At 35.8% G+C, this 19710-nt stretch overlaps 1 protein-coding gene across 30 annotated transcripts in view; it reads left to right on the top strand.

Moving 5' to 3' along the window:
- LRRFIP2 (LRR binding FLII interacting protein 2) overlaps nucleotides 1-19710 on the top strand; it is a 133027-nt gene that overhangs the window by 56501 nt on the left and 56816 nt on the right. For 26 of the 30 annotated variants that reach the window (XM_055109650.2, XM_055109647.2, XM_055109645.2 and 23 more), the window contains one exon: nucleotides 4-90. In XM_055109650.2, coding sequence (XP_054965625.1) covers nucleotides 4-90 — 87 coding nt within the window. Of the gene's footprint in view, nucleotides 1-3; nucleotides 91-7446; nucleotides 7504-7601; nucleotides 7647-14039; nucleotides 14082-16153; nucleotides 16220-18083; nucleotides 18159-19449; nucleotides 19501-19581; nucleotides 19627-19710 lie in introns of all 30 variants that reach the window. The other 4 variants (XM_057301685.2, XM_024928256.4, XM_024928251.4 and 1 more) reach the window with 2 other exon arrangements.

Genomic DNA, 19710 nt, shown 5'->3' with positions numbered 1-19710 from the left:
CAGGCAGAGGCAAGGCTGGCAGCAAAACGGGCTGCCCGGGCAGAAGCAAGAGATATACGCATGAGAGAACTGGAACGGCAACAAAAAGAGGTAATTTGAGGGAATAACCCTAATTTCATATTTGTCTCCCCCAAAATCAGTACTTGGCTAGTTTATTCTGATGTGAATCTGGTTTCCTTTGAAACATTGAAAATAGTATAAACTGATGTATGTATTTTATCAAGCCATTCTGTGCCAGCAAATTAAATGTGATATTTGTTTTAAGTAGTAACAACAAACACATTTATAGCTATTATCGTGTCCATTGTTATAAGTTACTAGTATTATGAGTGCTTTACTTACATTAGCTAAGGTAGCTTTAGCAATGACAAAGTGTAGTGTAGCTTTAATTGTCCTAAAATTTGGATTAATTATATTATGATATCTATATAGTAAAACACTGTAAAGTCATTCAGACTTACAATTTTAAAACATATTTAATAATAGAGGAAAATATGTAAGAATATGAGATAAAAGCAAACCAAAACAATAAAATTTGTAGGACCCCAATTTTATATTACAAAAACCAGTATCCATATATAGCATCAAAAAACTACTAGAAGGAAGTGATTATTAATACTGCAGTTTGTCTGTGGTGGAATTATTGTTGGTTTTACTTTCTTTCTATACTTTTCTATAATTTACAAACTTTCAGTATACTTTTATCAGAAAGGAAAACAAGAAAATAATTTTTAAGAATAGGCATATGGAAATTGGGCTGATTAAAATGAAATAAATATGCTTTTACTTTTCTGACATTGACTTGGTCCTGAAAATTCCCATAATAAATATTTTTGATGTTGTAGTAGTATGAAGGGGCAAAAGCCTATAGGACAGTATTAAACACTTTCTTTTGATTTTGGTGGTGAATTTTCTGCGAGCAGGTTAAAAAGCAATGTAAATATTTTATATTGTCACAGCTCAAGAAAAACACTAACAATTGACATGTTGCTAATTTTCTTTTAACCTCATGTATAGTTTCAAATATGGAATGCAGTTCTTGAAGAGGAAGTGTTGCAATCTGTTGTCTTTTTACTCCTAAAATTATACTAAATATAATAATAAGTGGATAAGCTGAAGTGGAGGATCACTTGAGCCTGGGAGTTTGAAGTTGTAGTGAGCTATGATGGCACCACTGCATTCCAGCCTGGGCAACTAAGTGAGATCCTGTCTCAGAAAAAAAATAATAATAATAAATAAATAAGTGAATGAGACAGTTATTAAATGTAAGTTCTATTTACAGTTCTCTAAACTACAGGGAAACATGCATCTCTTACTATTGAACATATTTAGCTTACTAATTTTCTGTATTTTGAATGTGTAACTTTGAGTCAGCTATCATTGTTCTTTAGGGAAAATGTGTATGATTAATTTAAGGTTTTTGGAGAATGCAATATGTTAGAAACTATTTGGTTTATGAAATTTTTGCATTTCTAGTACTCTCTTCATTCCTTTGATCGGAAGTGGGGACAGATTCAGAAGTGGCTGGTAGGCCAGTATTGCCTGTCCTGCATGTTGTGATCAATTGCTGAAATAATGCAGTCTTGAAGTAAAACATTAACTAATAGTTTGCAAAGTAGGAGTGTTTGGCCTGTGTGAACCTAAAGGTCAGGGTGTCTATTCTGTCTATAGTGGACCAGAGGTATACTTGGAGTCCTGCCATTTTATGTTGTAGTCAGTATCCTCACCTTCATCTCATGAATGCTCCTGATCAAGAAAGAGTGAGAAAATGAATGTGTGTTTTCTTTTTATGGGTTTGTTCTTTTCTTCCCCCCTTCTCTCTCCCCTTTTTTTTTTTTAAAAAAATAAGTCCACATGGTCTTCATTGAAAGATGACCCAAGTAATTCTTTTCATTTCCTCTGAAAATTACTCTTATTATATCAACTCCTTCAGGTCCTTTTTAAGTTCTCTACCACTACTCTCAAATTTGTTAGCTATAAAAACAAATTGTGAATCAGTAAAATGTTAGATAATGTGAATCATTCCTAAATTTGAACTTTTTTTTAGGCTTGGTAAGTTCCCCACTGTCTCCTATTACAGGGCTTCTTAACTTGGTATATGACTAGGCTTGGGAGAGGGATATGAAGCCTTAAATTCTACTGCAGACTTTCAAATGTAATTATTTTTATGGGAAATGCCCACAGGTATTTTTATTGTCAGATTCTCAAAGTAGTCTGTAATTCCTAAAGGGTTAAGAACCACTGTCTGATTGCTGCTAAACAAGCAACTTTCTTTCTTTCTTTTTTTTTTTTTTTGAGATGGAGTTTCGCGCTTGTTGTCCAGGCTGGAGTGCAGTGGCACAATCTCAGCTCACTGCAACCTCCGTCTCCTGGGTTCAAGCGATTCTCCTGCCTCAGCATCTCAAGTAGCTGGGATTACAGGCGCCCGCCACCATGCCCAGCTGATTTTTGTATTTTTAGTAGAGACAGGGTTTCATCGTGTTGGCCAGGCTGGTCTCGAACTACTGACCTCAGGTGATCCGCCCGCCTCGGCCTCTCAAAGTGCTGGGATTACAGGTGTGAGCCACCGCGCCCAGCCAAATCTTTTTTTTTTTTTAAACCTCTGTGAAATGTGTATAGTTTAGGCAGTGAGTACGCTAGATTTTCATTGAAAGGGGTGACCTTTGGGCTAGAGTTTTAAAATTCAGGTAGTGACTAATCCAAGTCTTGATTTATGGGCAGGACTTGGACCTGCAGAGAAAGTGGCATTTCTTTTCAGATGGGAATAATTATCACTTCTAACCCGTTCTGACACTTGCTTTTACCCTGTTAAAACTGATTCTTTGGGTCTGGGCATAGTGGCCCATGCCTGTAATCCCAGCACTTTGGGAGGCCGAGGCAGGTGGATTACCTGAGGTCAGGAGTTTGAGACCAGCCTGGCCAACATGGTGAAACCCCGTCTCTACCAAAAATACAAAAATTAGCCAGGCACGCTGGTGGGCGCCTGTAATCCCAGCTACTCAGGGAGGCTGAGGCAGGAGAATCGCTTGAACCTGGGAGGCGGAGGTTGCAGTAAGCCAAGATTGTGCCACTGCACTCTAGCCTGGGCAACAGAGTGAGACTGTGTCTCAAACAAACAAACAAACAAACAACAACAACAACAAAAAACTGATTCTTTGGTGTGAGTTGGTTGAAGGTAAACAAAATAAATAAAAAGAAAAAGAAAAAAAGAAAAAAATTAAACTGATTCTTCTGCTCATTTATCTTTGTCTCTCTGGCTGCTTTATCTGTGAGCCCATAAGCAGAAGTTGGCATGTAATAGTTACAATACAAAATATAAATGGCTAATATTTATAGTAAAATAAATGATGCATACACACACAATCCACAATAGGATTGTCAGTTACTAGAAGGAAGGAAATTTTCCTATATTTGTAATTTCCCCTAATTATAATACCTTTTTTTGGGTGGGAGTGTGATGTTGGGACATGAATAGGGAATGAAAAGGAAGGAAGCTCAGAAATGAGTCCAACTTTGAGTGCATACTGTATATCAGCACTGTGCTAGGACTTTTTACATAGGTTTTTATTTCACATTATAAGACAGTATTACTGTCTCAATTTTATAGACATGTTTATAAAGAATTGGTGAAGTAAATAACTTGCATAGTCATTGGCAGAACCAGTATTTGAAGGTATGAGAGAGTGCCACACCTGGTAATGTGCTGGAAGGTGAAAGGACCAGGAAGAAAAGGACCCACACCTTCCTGGGCCTCCCATTAGTGTTAGTTTAGTCAACTTTCCATGAACCCAATGATTCTATTTTTAAACTGGGTGTCTTTCTTAATCAGTGGTGATTCTGAAAGAGTAAATGCATGTCTTGAAGAGTAAATACGGTTTTTGAAGTTCCTTCTAATTTGAAACTGAAGGAATGACTTTAGTGTCAACTTAGTAACAAATACTATTTGTTGAAAGAAAAGATGGCCAGGTATATTCATGGGACTGTGGTTTTCTTTTAATAGAACCGTTCATCCTCCCTTCAGGTGAACGTTTAAAAACAAAGAGTATATTTCATTTTCATTAAATGTATCAAAACAGCATTTTGAACAAATACATGTCTTTTTTTTTTAAGGCGTTGTACTGTTTGTCCGGTCTTTAGTGCTTTAGTGCTAATAAGGACTTTTGGGATAATGACGATGTATTATTTTCCTCACTGTGGAATAGAGGGATACACCTTGTAACTGGCACCTAAGAACACAGTTTGCTGTAATCTATTATCTTTGTCCACTGGTATAATTTCTTCAAGAGAAACCTATTGGCAATATAAATAGTGCTCTAGAAATACCTGGCAAATGAAACTTTTTGTTCTTCCAGAGAAGGAAGAATCTCTGAGTAAAAACCAGAATACCTTGCCATTTTCTTTCTTTTTTTCTTATGTAATTGGTGGAAATTTAGCCAGTATAGGATGTTATCTTTACAGTTCAGTTGTCTGGTGAATAAAAACGTCTAAATGCTGGTCTCAGCTTTATGATCTCATAGATTCTTACTTAATCCTTCTGTGCTGCAACTTTCTTACTGCAAAATGAAGGGGTCAGACTGGATGATCTCTAAGGACTCTTCTAGCTCTTAAAAATAGAATTGCTACCAGGGTCACTTTATATCGTTGCTACCAGGGTCTGTTTCCCTCATGTTTGCCACTGTGCAAAAGTATTCAAGGTAGAAGTAATTAAAAATGACCCAAATGTTTTGCCTTTCTATATGAGAGTGGTCCTACTTGGCAGGCTCTTAGTAGAATATGTGTTTTGAACGTTTTTGGTATAATTAAAATTTGCCTTGAGCTTGCCTTACAGTTTTACGTAAACATATTTGTCAAATAGGTTTAGAGAAGTGCTGTCAAGTATGGTAGCCCCATGTAGGTAATTAAATTTAAATTTAAATTGACTAAAATTAAATAAAATTTAAAATTTGTTTTCTCAGTTGCATTTCAAGTGCTCAGTAGCCACGTGTGGCCAGTGGGTACTACATTAGCACAAATATAGAATATTTCCATGGTCAGAGAAAGTTGTATTGGACAGTGCTTATTTAAGGTATAGTCTGTGACTGTGGAATAAACTATACTCTCTGTCCAAATTAACTGACCTGTATGGGGGTTTATATTTTATTCTGTAGTTTTCAGAAGTCTTTTTAGGCCAATTTTTCAAATGGAGCAAGAAAAGCTGTTTAAATATAGAGGTACTATGTATCAATACTTAATAAGGTATTTTAATTTATAATTGTTTTTATTAATATAAGGGGCATAATTGAAAGTATGACTTCATCTGTCTTTGCTGCATCTTTAATGGGATATGCTCTTTAGGTGAGATTTTTGAAAATGCTCTGTGTGATAGATGGAATGGAAAAAAGGCTAGAATAAAGGGAAGATTAGACATTAAACCGTATTTACCCTAGTACCCCAAATAATATTGGAAGAGGCATGTTGAGTTAACTCACCTTATAGTAAAGGCTTTTTGAACTAACCAAACTAAGTAGCCTAGAACTGATTACCACTTACTAAGCTGTACCTGCCCTTCTAGGCTAACACACATGCCCCCAAAACTTTCGTGGTTGATAAAGAAAGGGAAGAAATTTTCTTGGCTTCTTGCAGACTACATGTGTCTATTGCATAATAAAAAATGTAAATCAGTAGCCAGGCATGGTGGCTCACGCCTGTAATACCAGCACTTTGGAAGGCCGAGGCGGGCAGATCCCTTGAGGTCAGGAATTCGAGACCAGCCTGGCCAACATGGCGAAACCCCATCTCTGCTAAAACAAAAAGTAGCCGGGTGTGGTGGTGGGTGCCTGTGGTCCCAGCTACTTAGTAGGGGGCCAAAGCACGAGAATTGCTCGAATCCAGGAGGCTGAGGTTGCCATGAACTGAGGTCGCGCCACTGCATTCCAGCCTAGGCGACAGAGCGAGACTCTGTCTCAAACAACAACAACAACAACAACAACAACAACAACAACAGTAAATCAGTGACGAATTCCTAAAGATCAGAATACCTGATTAGAAATTGAATCATAGTAGTGCTTATAAACAGACTTCAGCATAGATTTGGTCAAGGGCATCAGTCACAGCAGATGTCAACCAGGGAGTTTTGAGGCATTGATTCATTTTGCAAAAATACAGCATTGATAAGCTATGAACCCAGTTGGTCAGTAATGTATAGATTTTCAGTCAGCACACATTACTTTAACACTTTGGACTTGAAATTCTGAAAGATCAGAAATTCCTTACTGTTTGAGATGATTAGGTTTTAGGGACTAGCCATTTTATCTCACATGACTCAGGCCTTAATGCTCCATTGCTAATAGCTAAATGTGGAAAAGTTTAGAATTACATTTAATTTAGTCAACTGTTAGGCTGCAATCATTTTTTTAAAAAAATCTGCTTATGGCATTATTCGAGATAACTTGACCAACTCTAAAATATATATGTAATTACTTCTAGATGTAAGTAGTTTTTCCTATTAACAACACAATCGGGCTCTGTTTCAGTTAGTTCTTTTCTAGTTAGAGTGGTGAAAAAAAATCTTTACAGTAAGTGCAAAATTATAATCCAAGTATTTTTAGAATCATATAGTGTCTTAAAATACATCAGTGATAATGTAAACACTTCTTCCTACCTGCATAAACTGATGATCACAATGAAAAAAATAGATTAATGTCTTTTTTTAATGCTGAACTCAAGTTCTCTTTGTTAAGTATACTTGCACATTTTTATATTGAATTCTCTTGGTCTTATACAGACCATTCCAAGTGGTCTGACATACATACGCCTGATAAAATAGGAACATTGCCAAGATTATTTCTACTTTCTTTCCAACCAAAGAATGTGACCGCCCCACACATACACACCATGGAATACTATGCAGGCATAAAAAAGGATGAGTTCATGTCCTTTGTAGGGACATGGATGAAGCTGGAAACCATCATTCTCAGCAAACTGTCGCAAGGACAAAAAACCAAACGCTGCGTGTTCTCACTCATAGGTGGGAATTGAACAATGAGAACACTTGGACACAGGAAGGGGAACATCACACATAGGGCTTGTTGTGGGGTGGGGGGAGGGGGGAGGGATAGCATTAGGAGATATACCTAATGTAAATAATGAGTTAATGGGTGCAGCACACCAACATGGCACATGTATACATATGTTACAAACCTGCATGTTGTGCACATGTACCATAGAACTTAAAGTATAATTAAAAAAAAAAGAAAGAAAAGAAAACTAGTACTGCTATATTGAAACTTACACACACACACACACACACACACACACGAATGTGGCAGCCCGTAAGATAAGTTATCCAAACCTGCCTGCTCTCAGGAGTTGTTGCTGTGCTGTTAACTGACTGCTCTTTGCTCAGTTGTTCTGATAAACAACTGTCTATTCAGTGATTAACTCTTCATGTACTTTCTCCTTTCCCAGGAAGATTCGGAAAGGGCCAGGTATTCCCACCGGTCCAGTCACCATCGTCCTTATCTGGTTTGTAATAACCTATACACTTGCCTCTAATACTTTTCCTCATTAGCTTAATGTAATCACTCACAAACTTTTACTGTGTTTATTTTTATTTTTATCAGGGAGTTGAGGATGCATTGTCCATTCGAAGTGTTGGCAGTCACAGGGTTGGTATTTTAACTTGTCTACACAATACAAAGCTTACGTGTGAGCTTTCTTCAATAATGTTGCCTAAACAATCTGACAATGTTCATGTATTTCTTTGCGTTTTTAAAAGAAGTATAAAATATTGGCAAAGACCTTTCATTGGAAAATGATGCTTTCTTTCAAATTATTGTCATAAGTAAATCAACTCTAAAATCATGAATACTTTAATCTATTAACATGGGTCTAATCTCTTTTTCTATAGAAGGACCTTTGATTTTGGAAAAGTATCACAAAATAATTAAGATTGATCTTGTAGAATAACATTTGTTTGGTTCTAACTTTCAGACTTTTCCTACTTTCATATCTTAAAAAATGACAATTAAATGCAAAATAGCTTTGGGGCTTGGATGATTAATTGTAATTTTATTATGTGGAAAATTTGAACAACTGATTTGAAAAGTTCCCTGAATATGTATAGGAATTATCATGCTTTGACATTTTGATTAACATTTTATAGAATGCCCCAGGTTGTTTTTTGCATGGATTGTTATAAGTCAGGAGGAAGGAGAAGTTGCTCCTTAAAAACCCTTGTATTATGCCAAGACCCTAATTTCTCTCTTAAAAAAGTATGCTTTACACCTTAAAGCAGCACTTTTATTTTGCACATTGATAATGCTGTATGTATACTTTCTTTTTTTCCATTTTATTTTATTTAAATTTTTTTTTTATTTTAATAGCTTTTAGGGTACAATTGCATTTTGGTTACAATGCTGTATGTATACTTCCATGTAGTTTTCTTAATCAGTAAAATGATCTTTCATGTTAAAGTCTCTATTTGTTAGTTTTCCCTGACTGTAATTTTCTTTCTACCTTGTATAAATGATAAAAATAGACTCTAATAAACTGAGTGTGCTCTAGCATACTAGTTATTGACATGTTTATATTCACAAATATAAACTCCAGGCTGGCTGTTTTTCTTGGTGAATGTTCTCCAGGCTGGTTATTTTTCTTGGTGAATGTAATGTACTGTCTTTTTAGAGTAAGTTACTAAGCTGGTTACTAAATCAGGAATATTTTAGTTATAAAACTTTAGATTTTTAAGAATATTGGCCAGGCACGGTGGCTCACACCTGTAATCCCAGCACGTTGGGAGGCCAAGGCGGGTGGATCACCTGAGATCGGGAGTTCAAGACCAGCCTGGCTAACATGGTGAAACCTGTCTCTACTGAAAATACAAAATTAGCCGGGTGTGGTGGCGCATGCCTGTAATCCCAGTTACTTGGGAGGCTGAAGCAGGAGAATTGCTTGAACCTGGAACGCGGAGGTTGCAGTGAGCCAAGATTCGCCATTGCACTCCAGCCTAGGCAACAAGAGCAAAACTCCATCTCAAAAAAAAAAAAAAAAAAGAATATTAACAGATCTTTACAGAAATCTAAGATAATTGGCAGCTTATAAATGATTTTACAGTAGAAAAATTTTAATAGTGAATTCATCATACTTCTCCCTGGAGAAGTATGTTTTTTTCTCTTTAAATATTTTGAAAAGGCCGGGAGCGGTGGCTCACATCTGTAATCCCAGCACTTTGGGACACTGAGGCGAGCAGATCACCTGAGGTTCAGAGTTCCAGACCAACCTGGCCAACGTGGCAAAAACCCCTGTCTCTACTAAAAATACAAAAATTAGCCGGGTGTAGTGGCTCACGCCTGTAATCCCAGCTACTTGGGAGGCTGAGGCATGAGAATCAGTTGAATCCGTGGGCGGAGGTTGCAGTGAGCTGAGATCATGCCACTGCACTCCAGCCTGGGTGACAGAGTGATACTCTGTTTCAAAATAAAAATTAAAATAAATATTTTGTAAAGAATCATGCAGGGAGTCAGTCAATAAAAGCTTTAAAGTTAAGTCTCAAAGGCTGTGAAAATAATCCTCTTCTTGTATTTATGGCTTTTTCATTTGCTTTTCATTATAATGTTCGTAGTGTGTATTTTCACACAGTTGTTATTAAGCCGGTTATTTATAAATTTGTATGTGACCTTAGGAAATTTGATTATATATTTGTTTAACTTAAAGGTAGAACCAGCAAAATTTGAACATTTGGGGGCCTTTAAAACAAATCTGCAAACAAAAAAGGAATCTGCAGTTAAACCGATAATAACTATATACCAGAATGTATATAATCAGGATGATTTTATTTTTATGGCATTTGTATCATTAAACAAATTTAAGATATAACTCCAGTATTTAATTTCATTATGTTGATTTTGAAAATTTGTTACTATGGGATAGAATAAAACTCCCAGTATTTAAAAATGTCAATGTATAAATGTAAAAATTAATAAAAGTTTTACATCCTAGAGGAGATTCTAGTACATTACTCTCTGTGAGTGCACATCTAACACAGTTTAAATGTTTAGACTTTCCTGGAAACAAGTCTGAAGGCTCACTACTAATTTCATTTAAAAGAAATATAATTGAGATAAAACTTTTTCTGTTTTACCCAAATAATATTGAGAGTTCTAAGTTTTCATCAAATTATTTGCTTTTAAAATAATTTTTCCATTAAGCTGAATTGTTAGACAACTTTTGTCCTCTGTAGATGGCCTAAACACTGACCTAAATTTCTTTGTGGTTTGCTATATAATTTTGGAGTTATGCATTTCTCAGCCAGTTATTTTTAAAACTTAAGGCCGTGTACTAAGAGGTCTAATACTTTTTGAACGTAGTATTTGATGTGTGAACATTAGCAGTACCTGAATGTGAGGTGGATATATTTATGGTCTTATGCTGCATTCTTAGGACTTTAGATTTCTCCTTTTGTCCAATTAACTTTCATATACTATCTTTTTGAAAGGTGGCTTACCAGAAGCTATATGGGCTGGAAATGTTGGTGTCAGTGCTATAGACATTATGTATAAAAATAAAAACAGCAAAGGTAGTTCAAGACTGTGAATGGTAGGATTGGGGGAGGGAAGATTAAATCAAAGTTAGGAATTTAGAATTGAAACAATCTGTGTCTATTAGTTTTGTATAATGATTGGATTATTAATAGTGCAGAACATTAGTAGCTGCTTGGTCATTGCTTTATACATTGAAATACAAGAAGACAGTAAGGTAGAGATCCAAAATTAGAAAATGAAGTGATCTTGGCCAGGCACAGTGGCTCACGCCTTTCATCCCAGCACTTTGGGAGGCTGATGCAGCAGAATCACCCAGGAGTTTGAGATCAGCCTGGGCAAAGTAGTGAGACCTTGTATCTACTAAAAATAAATAAATACAAATAAAATAAATTAGCTGGGTGTGGTGCTGCATGCCTGTGGTCTCAGCCAGTTGGGAGGCTGAGGTGGGAGCTGTCCGGGAAGTCGAGGCTGCAGTGAGCGTTGATTGTGCCACAGCATAAAAACGAAGAAAAAGTGATCTTGATTGAATCAGAGCAGTAGGGATACATTGCCTTTTCTCATTGGTGGAGATTTTTACTGTTGCATGTATTTAGTTACTATTTATATACCAGTAGCCTTGGTATAATTTTAATGAATTTAATTTTTAAAATATACTTACAATTTTGTGTTTTATTATTTACTATTACACTGTTTAATTCTATTGAAGAACCCATCAAAGGATATAACTGGGACACTTTGGAGTAGAGCCAGTACACCCAAAAGGAAAGACACTATGGTGTGTAGCCCAGGAAAATGTGTGGTATTAGTGTTATGCATTCACTTTTGACTTTCAGTGTCCTTGATATTTGAGTAATAGGTACATTCTAATAGAGATTGACACTTGCTGAACTTTGTTCACTGTATGTACTTTCTTTCTAGTTTGTTTCCTAATGAAAACTTTCAGGCAAGTTTGACAGTTAAAATTTCTTTAAAAGATTACAATAGCAAATTTTGGATTTTTTTTAACTTTTAAAGTTAAAAAAATTTTCTTTTTTCTCTATGGTTGTAGCATCAAAAAATTGGAAATGAGCCCTTACTATTTTCACTTTTACCTCCTTTGATGAATCTTTCTTTTCTTTACAACAATATAAAGGCCAACTTTTACTTACTGGGGTGACTTTTTTTGTTTGCCCATTGTTCTAGTAGAAATTGGTATGCCCAAATTATGGATTTTCCTACCAGATAGATTCAACATTTTTTTTTAAACCAGCTGAATTCTACATTATATTTTGGAAAAGGAAAATTGAAACAGGTTAATTCCAATTTGGCTTGTTAAATACTATGCCTGTGTAAAATGCCACTGGTGCTACAGAGAGGATGATAAGAGGAAAGACAGCTACTCTTTTCCATGAACTTACCTTATTTGGAGGATGGAATAGCTTATCTGCTAGAATGTGTGACTTGAGTAATATGTTTTGGTCATGGAGGTTTTTTTTTTTTTTTTTTAAACAAAAGGGTTAGATTTTTTTTAATTTAGAAATTTCTATAGAGAAGCAACTTTATTTTTGGGGAAGTGTCTCTCCATGGTAAGTGACATTTTACTACTACACAGTTTAAATGCATACTATTACACATTTTAGAAAATTTTGTAACAAGATTTTGTTACACATGCAATAATAATATTTTTTATTGTGTTTTCTGTTAGTTTCAGGATAATATAAGAAAAGCATGCAGTACAGATATTTTGCTCCAATAAAATTGGTATTTATTACAATAACATTTTCAGTGAATTTATACCAGTGGTAAAATGGTACCACTTAGTCTGATACTTATGGAATTTATTTTTTGAGGTTTCTGCAATGTTTTTTGTAAATGACCATTTCATTAGGCATGAATGGAAGGGCTTTATTCTGACTGAACTATTATTTTAATGTCTTATTAGAACTAGATTATATACTTTGATTTTCTAATATATTTTAAGCTTTTTAAAAATTGTGATCTCTACAACAAGAAATACATTTTACACCATAAGTCAGTATACACATGAAGATTCATGCATGTGGATTTGTATATATGTAAAAGTATAGAAAATACATTATTGAAACAAAAGTTTCACAAAATAATATTTGCACTTACTTTGCACAACACCCTCTAATATTTTCTCTTCTAGTTTAGTTTTTAAAATGCTGGTTGAGGGCAGGGTACAGTGGCCTCTGCCTGTAATCCCAGCCCTTTGGAAGGCTGAGGTAGGAGAATTGCTTGAGCCCAGGAGTTCAAGACCAACCTGGGCAACATAGCAAGACCCCATCTCCTAAAATTAAAAAAAAAAAATTAGGTAAGTATGGTGGCATGTGCCTGTAGTTCTGTAGTTCCAGGTACTTGGGAGCCTGAAGTGGGAGGATCACTTGAACCCAGGAGTTCGATGTTGCAGTGAACTATGATCAAGCTATTGTACTCCAACCTGGGCAAAAGAGTGAAACCCTGTCTCAAAAAAAGCTGGTTGACCCTACTAAGTTGATTTTATGAACTACCGATGAATTGCAACCTATCCTTATGAAAACGTTACTTTAGATTGGGTTTTTGAATAGTATTCCTTAAAATTTTAAATGAATATAAGAGTTGGAAAAGAAAGATATTTTTATCAAACAATTAGTATTTAAACTACCTGAGGAACTTGTTCATTGCTTTTATTTGTTTTGTATATGACTTTCTGGGTAGACAGCTTAAAAATATAAACTAGAATGCTTAAGAAACGATGTGTGAAAACCATAAATCTATGTAGTTACTATTTAGTTTTTCTTCCCTGGATTTGAAATGTGGTATTACATATATTATCTTACTTTTAAAAAGGATCCTACATGAAATGTGGGTGTTCTGGTCTTACGAGTTTTGTATATTTTTCTTTGATTTATATTCAGTGTCACACCTGTATGTATAGTGTGCAGTTCACATATTGACCAGATTTCTCAAAATGAGAAATCGGCATTTTCTTGAGGAAGGACATTTTTAGGTGTTTGTTCACAAGCAGATCCAAGGGAATGTTCCCCATCTTGGTGCTGCAATTGTTCTTTTGTAAGCTTGACCATGCTTGTTATGTCAGCTTGCCTCATTGCCTGTTCCTCCTTTGCTTTTGCCATTTTTCAGACAATAGGAAATGATGTTAAAAGTGATAATAATTTTCTTAAAAAGCATTTTTGACTTTAGAATGCTTAATTCTTGTATTTAAAGGCTCCCTTAGGATGTTTTGTGCTATAGTGTACTGAGATTGAATCATATCACTATTACTGATTATGAATTTTGTTGTTTAAAAGAAAAATAAACATACAGTTTTGAATATACATACAGTTTAGCAATACTTTATACTAGGAAAAAGTAGGAGGAAGGATATTTTTTAATTCAACTGGATTAGCTTTCATGTTTAATACTTTTTTATTTTAAAATAGTGCTGGATTTTTAAAATAACCTCAAATATTACTTCTTCTCTTCTTTATATTTCTGAATTTGGAAACAAACCAACTTTCATGTTTTGCTGAAACCCAGTATGATATGTTCAAGGATAGATCATCAAGACTTTCATCATTAGTATGTAGCGCATGACTTTGTGTTATATGTGGAATTTTACTTTATGAACATCTGTTGATGCTAATTATAGAATATGACTAACTTTCATGGCTTTGTTACGAACTTTTGGGGAAAATGTGTGACTAACAAAGCAAAAAGCTAATGTTTTGTGGTTGTGGCATGAATAGTAATTTTTTTCTTTAGGATTTCAGAATTAGACACAAGTTATTCTTATCTATTGAGGACTAGGATTGGTAGTAATATCTTTTTTTTTTTTTTTAATTTTAAAGATGGGGTCCCTCTCTGTCAACCAGGCTGGAGTGCAGTGGTGCAATCATAGCTTACTGACTGCAACCTTGAACTCCTGGATTCAAGGGATCCTCCCACCTCAGCCTTCTGAGTAGCGAGTACTATAAACATGTGCCACCATGCCCAGCTAATTGTTTTATTTTTTTTGTAGAGATGGGGTTTTGCTATGCTGTCCAGGCTGGTCTCGAACTTTTGGTCTCAAGTGATCCTCCCACCTTGGCCTCCCAAAGTGATGGGATTACATGTGTGAGCCATCATGCCCAGCTGGTAGTAATATATCTTTTCTTAAAATGATGAGCCACCCACCTAACATATACTCATTGTCATTCTAACACTGTTAGAAACTTGTCTTCATGTTGAGCACAAGCCCAAACTGTGTTTTATGTCATATGTCACAAAGCTAGCAGGTGTGAAGTTGCTAGATAGAAAACATCCAGTAGTGTTAGAGGACACCTAAGACATCAGTTATGTCCAAACATTTTGGTTTGATTTGGTTAGTTTTTTATGGTATGTCATTAACCAAGGAATTTAAGTTATAGCTTGTTTTTCTTGGGTTAATATTTTGTCAATAGGTTGCCTGAGTTTCTAAATTACATAGACATCTCTTAAAATATTCAGAGTAATGTATAAAAAGATGCATATTCAAAAAAAAAAGAAAAATGAGTTTTTAATCATTGATTGGGAATACAGCTATATATATGTGAGATGGTTTACCTAGAGCAGTCTGTTGCCTTTGGCTCTTGATAGGTAGGGCACTTCTAGCCGCACTGTCTTATTTCAGGCAAGTAGTACGTACCTAGATTAGATTTCTTATCTACCAATTTACCTATTTAGTAGTATTGCTAGCCTTAATTTCCCCATATGTACTTGGCTGTGTACTCCTAGGAAAAGTTAGGTATTGAGACAATCCTGTCTTCAAGGGACCCTTTTATAAGGTGACCATTTATGGTATGCTGGGCAATCCATACCATGTTGGTTGTTTTCCTCCTGAGCATTACATACTGTGGATTCACTAATTTGGGTTAAGAGTACTGTCTGGGACAGTTTAATGTCATGTTCTTTGTTCTCTCAGTCCTGTTTTAATTGTTCCAAAAGATTGCTTTTTGACCTTTAGGTAAGGAAGACTATAGAAGGAAATGAATTATCTTGTTACCTATACCCTTAGCCAGGAGTGGTGTCTCATGCCTGTAATCCCAGCATTTCCGGAGGTTGAGGCAGGAGGATCACTTGAGGCCAAGAGTTCAAGACCATCCTAGACAACATAGCAAGACATTGTCTCTACCTGTTCCCCCAACCCCAAATTAGCTGGGTGTAGTGGTACATGCCTGTGGTCCTACCTACTCAGGAGACTGTGGCAGGAGTCCAGGAGTTCTAGGCTGCAGTGAGCCATGATTGTACCACTATACCCCTGTCTGGGTGACAGAGTGAGACCCTGTTTCTATTGAAAAAGAAAAAAAAGAAGTCAGAGGGACTCAAGTGTGGTGTGAAGGTCTCCACAAATATTCTGCCTGGTTCTTAGTTCTAATCAAGTTTTCTTTAGCTGGCCAGACACACAGATGCTTGGCACAGAGGGAGGTGAGGGAGGAATGCAGATGTGTAGAGAGGCCAGGTAGACTAGCTAGTAAAGTGCAGTGAATTGTTTACTAACCTTTGGGAAATAAATTGCATGTAAACTATTGTGTATCTCATATAGACCTTTGTGTATATAATTTGAAGATGAATTTTATTATTTTCATAACTTCGCTATGCAATCATTGAAGTTAACTTGAAATATTTACTTCCAGAATCATTCTTACAGTCACTCTCATGGAATGAAGAAGAGGTCTTCTGATTCTCATAAAGACCTACTGGTTAGTTCTGTTGTCTCTCATATCACAATTCATGAAGTACTGTTAGGAACTTAAGGATTATGATTGCTTTGGTGTGCTACTAGGACATTATTGAAACTTGATAATCTGCTGAAACATGATTTATCAGAAATTTAAAAATAATTTTGTTTTCATTTGCAAGTTTTAGTATTAACATATGCAAACCCCAGCAGCCAGAGTTAGTACTATATCACAAGAAGCTCATTAACAAGTATTTTCATTTATTAATTGTCCTTTGGAATATACCTCAAGAATAGGTTTAGTAAGATTCTCATCCTTATTTTAGGAATTTGAATTGATTTAGTTGTGGTATTATGGGCCGTAACTAAACTCACAAATAGGTTTCATTCTAAAAGTTTGTGTTTTGGGAACTTGGAATGCATTTTCTAGTTTCTTCAATAAATATGTAATGGCATCAATAAATATGTAATGGCAAAGTTTCCATACTAGCTTGCTGAAAACTCTTTAACCTATAATGTAATTAAACTGCAGAATTAATATAATCTTTATTCTAGTCACTTTGTGAAACAACACTTCTTTGTTCTTTTTCTTTTTTTCTTTTCTTTTTTTTTTTTTTTGAGATGGAGTCTCGCTCTGTCTCCCAGGCTGGAGTGCATGGCGCGATCTCAGCTCACTGCAACCTCCACCTCCCAGGTTCAAGCGATTCTCCTGCCTCAGCCTCCCAAGTAGCTGGGATTACAGGCATGTGCCACTCTTCCTGGCTAATTTTTGTATTTTTGTAGAGATGGGGTTTTGCCAGGTGATCTGCCCGCCTCTGTCTCCCGAAGTTCTGGGATTACAGGCATGAGCCACAGTGCCCGGCTGCTAAACAAATTTCTGTGAGGAAAATAATGTCTCCAGAATGCCCACTTGGTACATTGGGAACACCCATTTCCTGTTAGGCTGCAACAGTACTGGCAAAGGAAGTGCAGTCCCAACTCCTTGCTAATTCAGGGTTCCCATGGGTTGAATGGGGAGAGGGTTGGAAGGCTTTGGTTGGTACAAGGGAGGAGAGAAGGGAGAATGTGATGAGGAGGAAATTAACGAGAGGCCCTGGAAGATAGGGTCTTGGGATCTCTGGGGAGAGGTGAGCCTTAGTGCCTAGTTGAGGGTGTGAGTGGGGAGTGAGGAGTGGTGTGGGAAGGCAGGGCTAGGGGTGATAGGGATGGGGTGGGAGTAGGGATGTCCTCAACTCCACTGTCAACACTGATGGAGTCTTTAAGTCAGAGATTGCCTAAATTTGCTTAACCTTGAGTAAAAAAGTTGGCTAGAGAAGTTGGGAAGGGAATTTTATAGATGGTTTTCTCTCCCTCAATTAGCTATAATGTGTACTATTGTTTATTTTGTACATTGTATAAATGAACCTGCCGTAAGTGTTTTAGATCAAACCATATTTATTGTACTCTCTCTTTCATTTTGGTAATTTAACTTGTCAGTTTATTTTGACAAGTCATGGGACTAGGAAATGTTTGGAACCAAATACATAGCTCTTTAATAACTTCTGTGGCTTTGCCAGATGGATTGTAAAACTGGTAATTATTCAGTTGTCCAGGAGTGTTCAAGGATTTTCTTAAGTATGGCATGAGAATAAATTGTTTTCATTCCATTTTCTCTGAGGGTTTATTGTCTTGTTTTTAAATTTAAAAATTTAGTAATGTCTTTGTTTTAGGGGCTTGAAATAATTGTCACTTTGACTTAATGTGATATGATGATTTAAAAACATTTTGGAGAAGAAGGGATTTGGCAGTATCATATTTTGCCTTTTTGTGTTCAGTTTTGCCTTTGTGTGTTGTTAGGTTATTAACATTTAGCCTAAGAAAAATGTGTTTAATTTTGCTTTTTGCAGAGTGGCCTCTACTTTGACCAGAGAAACTATAGCAGTCTTAGACATAGCAAACCCACCTCTGCCTACTACACTCGGGTTTGTCTAAACTTTTTTGGCTTTATGTGTTTGATTCACTTTTAACATATTTCTAATCTCCCCATTTTGCATTTTGACTAGCTGTAACTAATCTGTAAATGGCTACGTATATACTAGTTTTTGGTAACTGAATTTATATAGTCTGTGGGAGTCTCTTTAAACAACGGGAACTATTCAGTCATCATGTTTATAAATCAGTACCATTAAAGACATTTTTAAATAAAGATGTTTAAATGTACAAAAAAAGTTCAAGGAATAATACAGTGAACATCACATACCTATCATTTAGATTATATAATTCATTATATTTCCTTTATCACATAATTATCTATTTGACCCTCTAACCATCAATTCATCTTAGTTTTTGATACATTTCAAAATAAGTTGTAAGCATCCATATACTTCAGAGTGAGTACCCTTTTAAAAAAGCTTACATATAAACATGTAAACACGTGGCATGAGAAGAATGTAATTATTTAATGTTAGAATCTCTTGTTTTTTAAAAGGCATTTGACACATCATACATTTAAGACACATTAAGTGTATGGCACACAGTACATTTAAAATAATTTTGTTTAAAAAGCCTGCACACGCAACTTAAGTACTCTTATTTTTCATCTCTGATTGGGTTTGGTGAAAAAGAACTTGAAAAGTATGTCCTCAGATGACATCAGGAAAAGCAAGATTTAATTCCTTTAAAAACATGCTGTGTTCTTTTAGTGCATGGATTCATTGACTAGTACAATTTATCTAATTCAACTAAGGCACTTTGTCCATGGCTTGTTTTGAAGAACAGGTTTTCTAATCTATTTGGAAAAGAGTGTTTGTAGAGATAACTTGGAGCTTATTTATCTGGTTCTCCAAAAATCAGTCTAAGCCAGTTAGGAGTTGGTCATAAAATCACTGAAAATATCATAAGAACTGGGTGAGTGGGATGTGGCCACTGTTTGCCACACTCCCGGTACCATGACCCTCTTTCCCTCAGTGTTTTCTTACTTGCCATTCCATATCCTAACAATAATGCTCGAAGACCAATGGGACATAAACATATTTATAATTTATAGAAAACTGTTCCAACTGTTTCTTATCCCTTACAATTAATATTCAAAACAATTTCTAATGACTTAAGTTTTTCTTATTTCTTGTGTTTCTTAACTACCTTAAGCACTCAGGAATTGCTAATGAATTATGGAGTATAAAATCATAAACTTAAGTCCTCTGCATTCATGATGGTGAGACCAATTCATCTTTGTTTTTGTTTTTGCTTATTTATTTTGTTTTTGTCTCTTAGCAGTCTTCTTCCCTGTACAGTGACCCTCTGGCAACATATAAGAGTGACAGGGTTAGTACTTTCTGAGGAGTGTTCTGCCTTTAGAGCTACCAGTTGCTTTTTTTGGGGTTTAATAATACACTTTTTTCTTAGGCCTCTCCTACTGCAAATTCTGGTCTGCTGAGAAGTGCCAGTCTGGTTTGTATTTTCCTCTTCCAGTGTGTGCACTGCTGGTGGGGTCAATGTCATGGTGCTAACTCTATGGCTTGACAGCTTTTCTCC

The sequence above is a fragment of the Pan paniscus genome, chromosome 2, assembly GCF_029289425.2.
Source record: "Pan paniscus chromosome 2, NHGRI_mPanPan1-v2.0_pri, whole genome shotgun sequence".
Classification (NCBI taxonomy): Eukaryota; Metazoa; Chordata; class Mammalia; order Primates; family Hominidae; genus Pan; species Pan paniscus.
The sequence above is the reverse complement of the archived record's forward strand: the minus strand, read 5'-3'. Positions and strand labels throughout refer to the sequence as shown.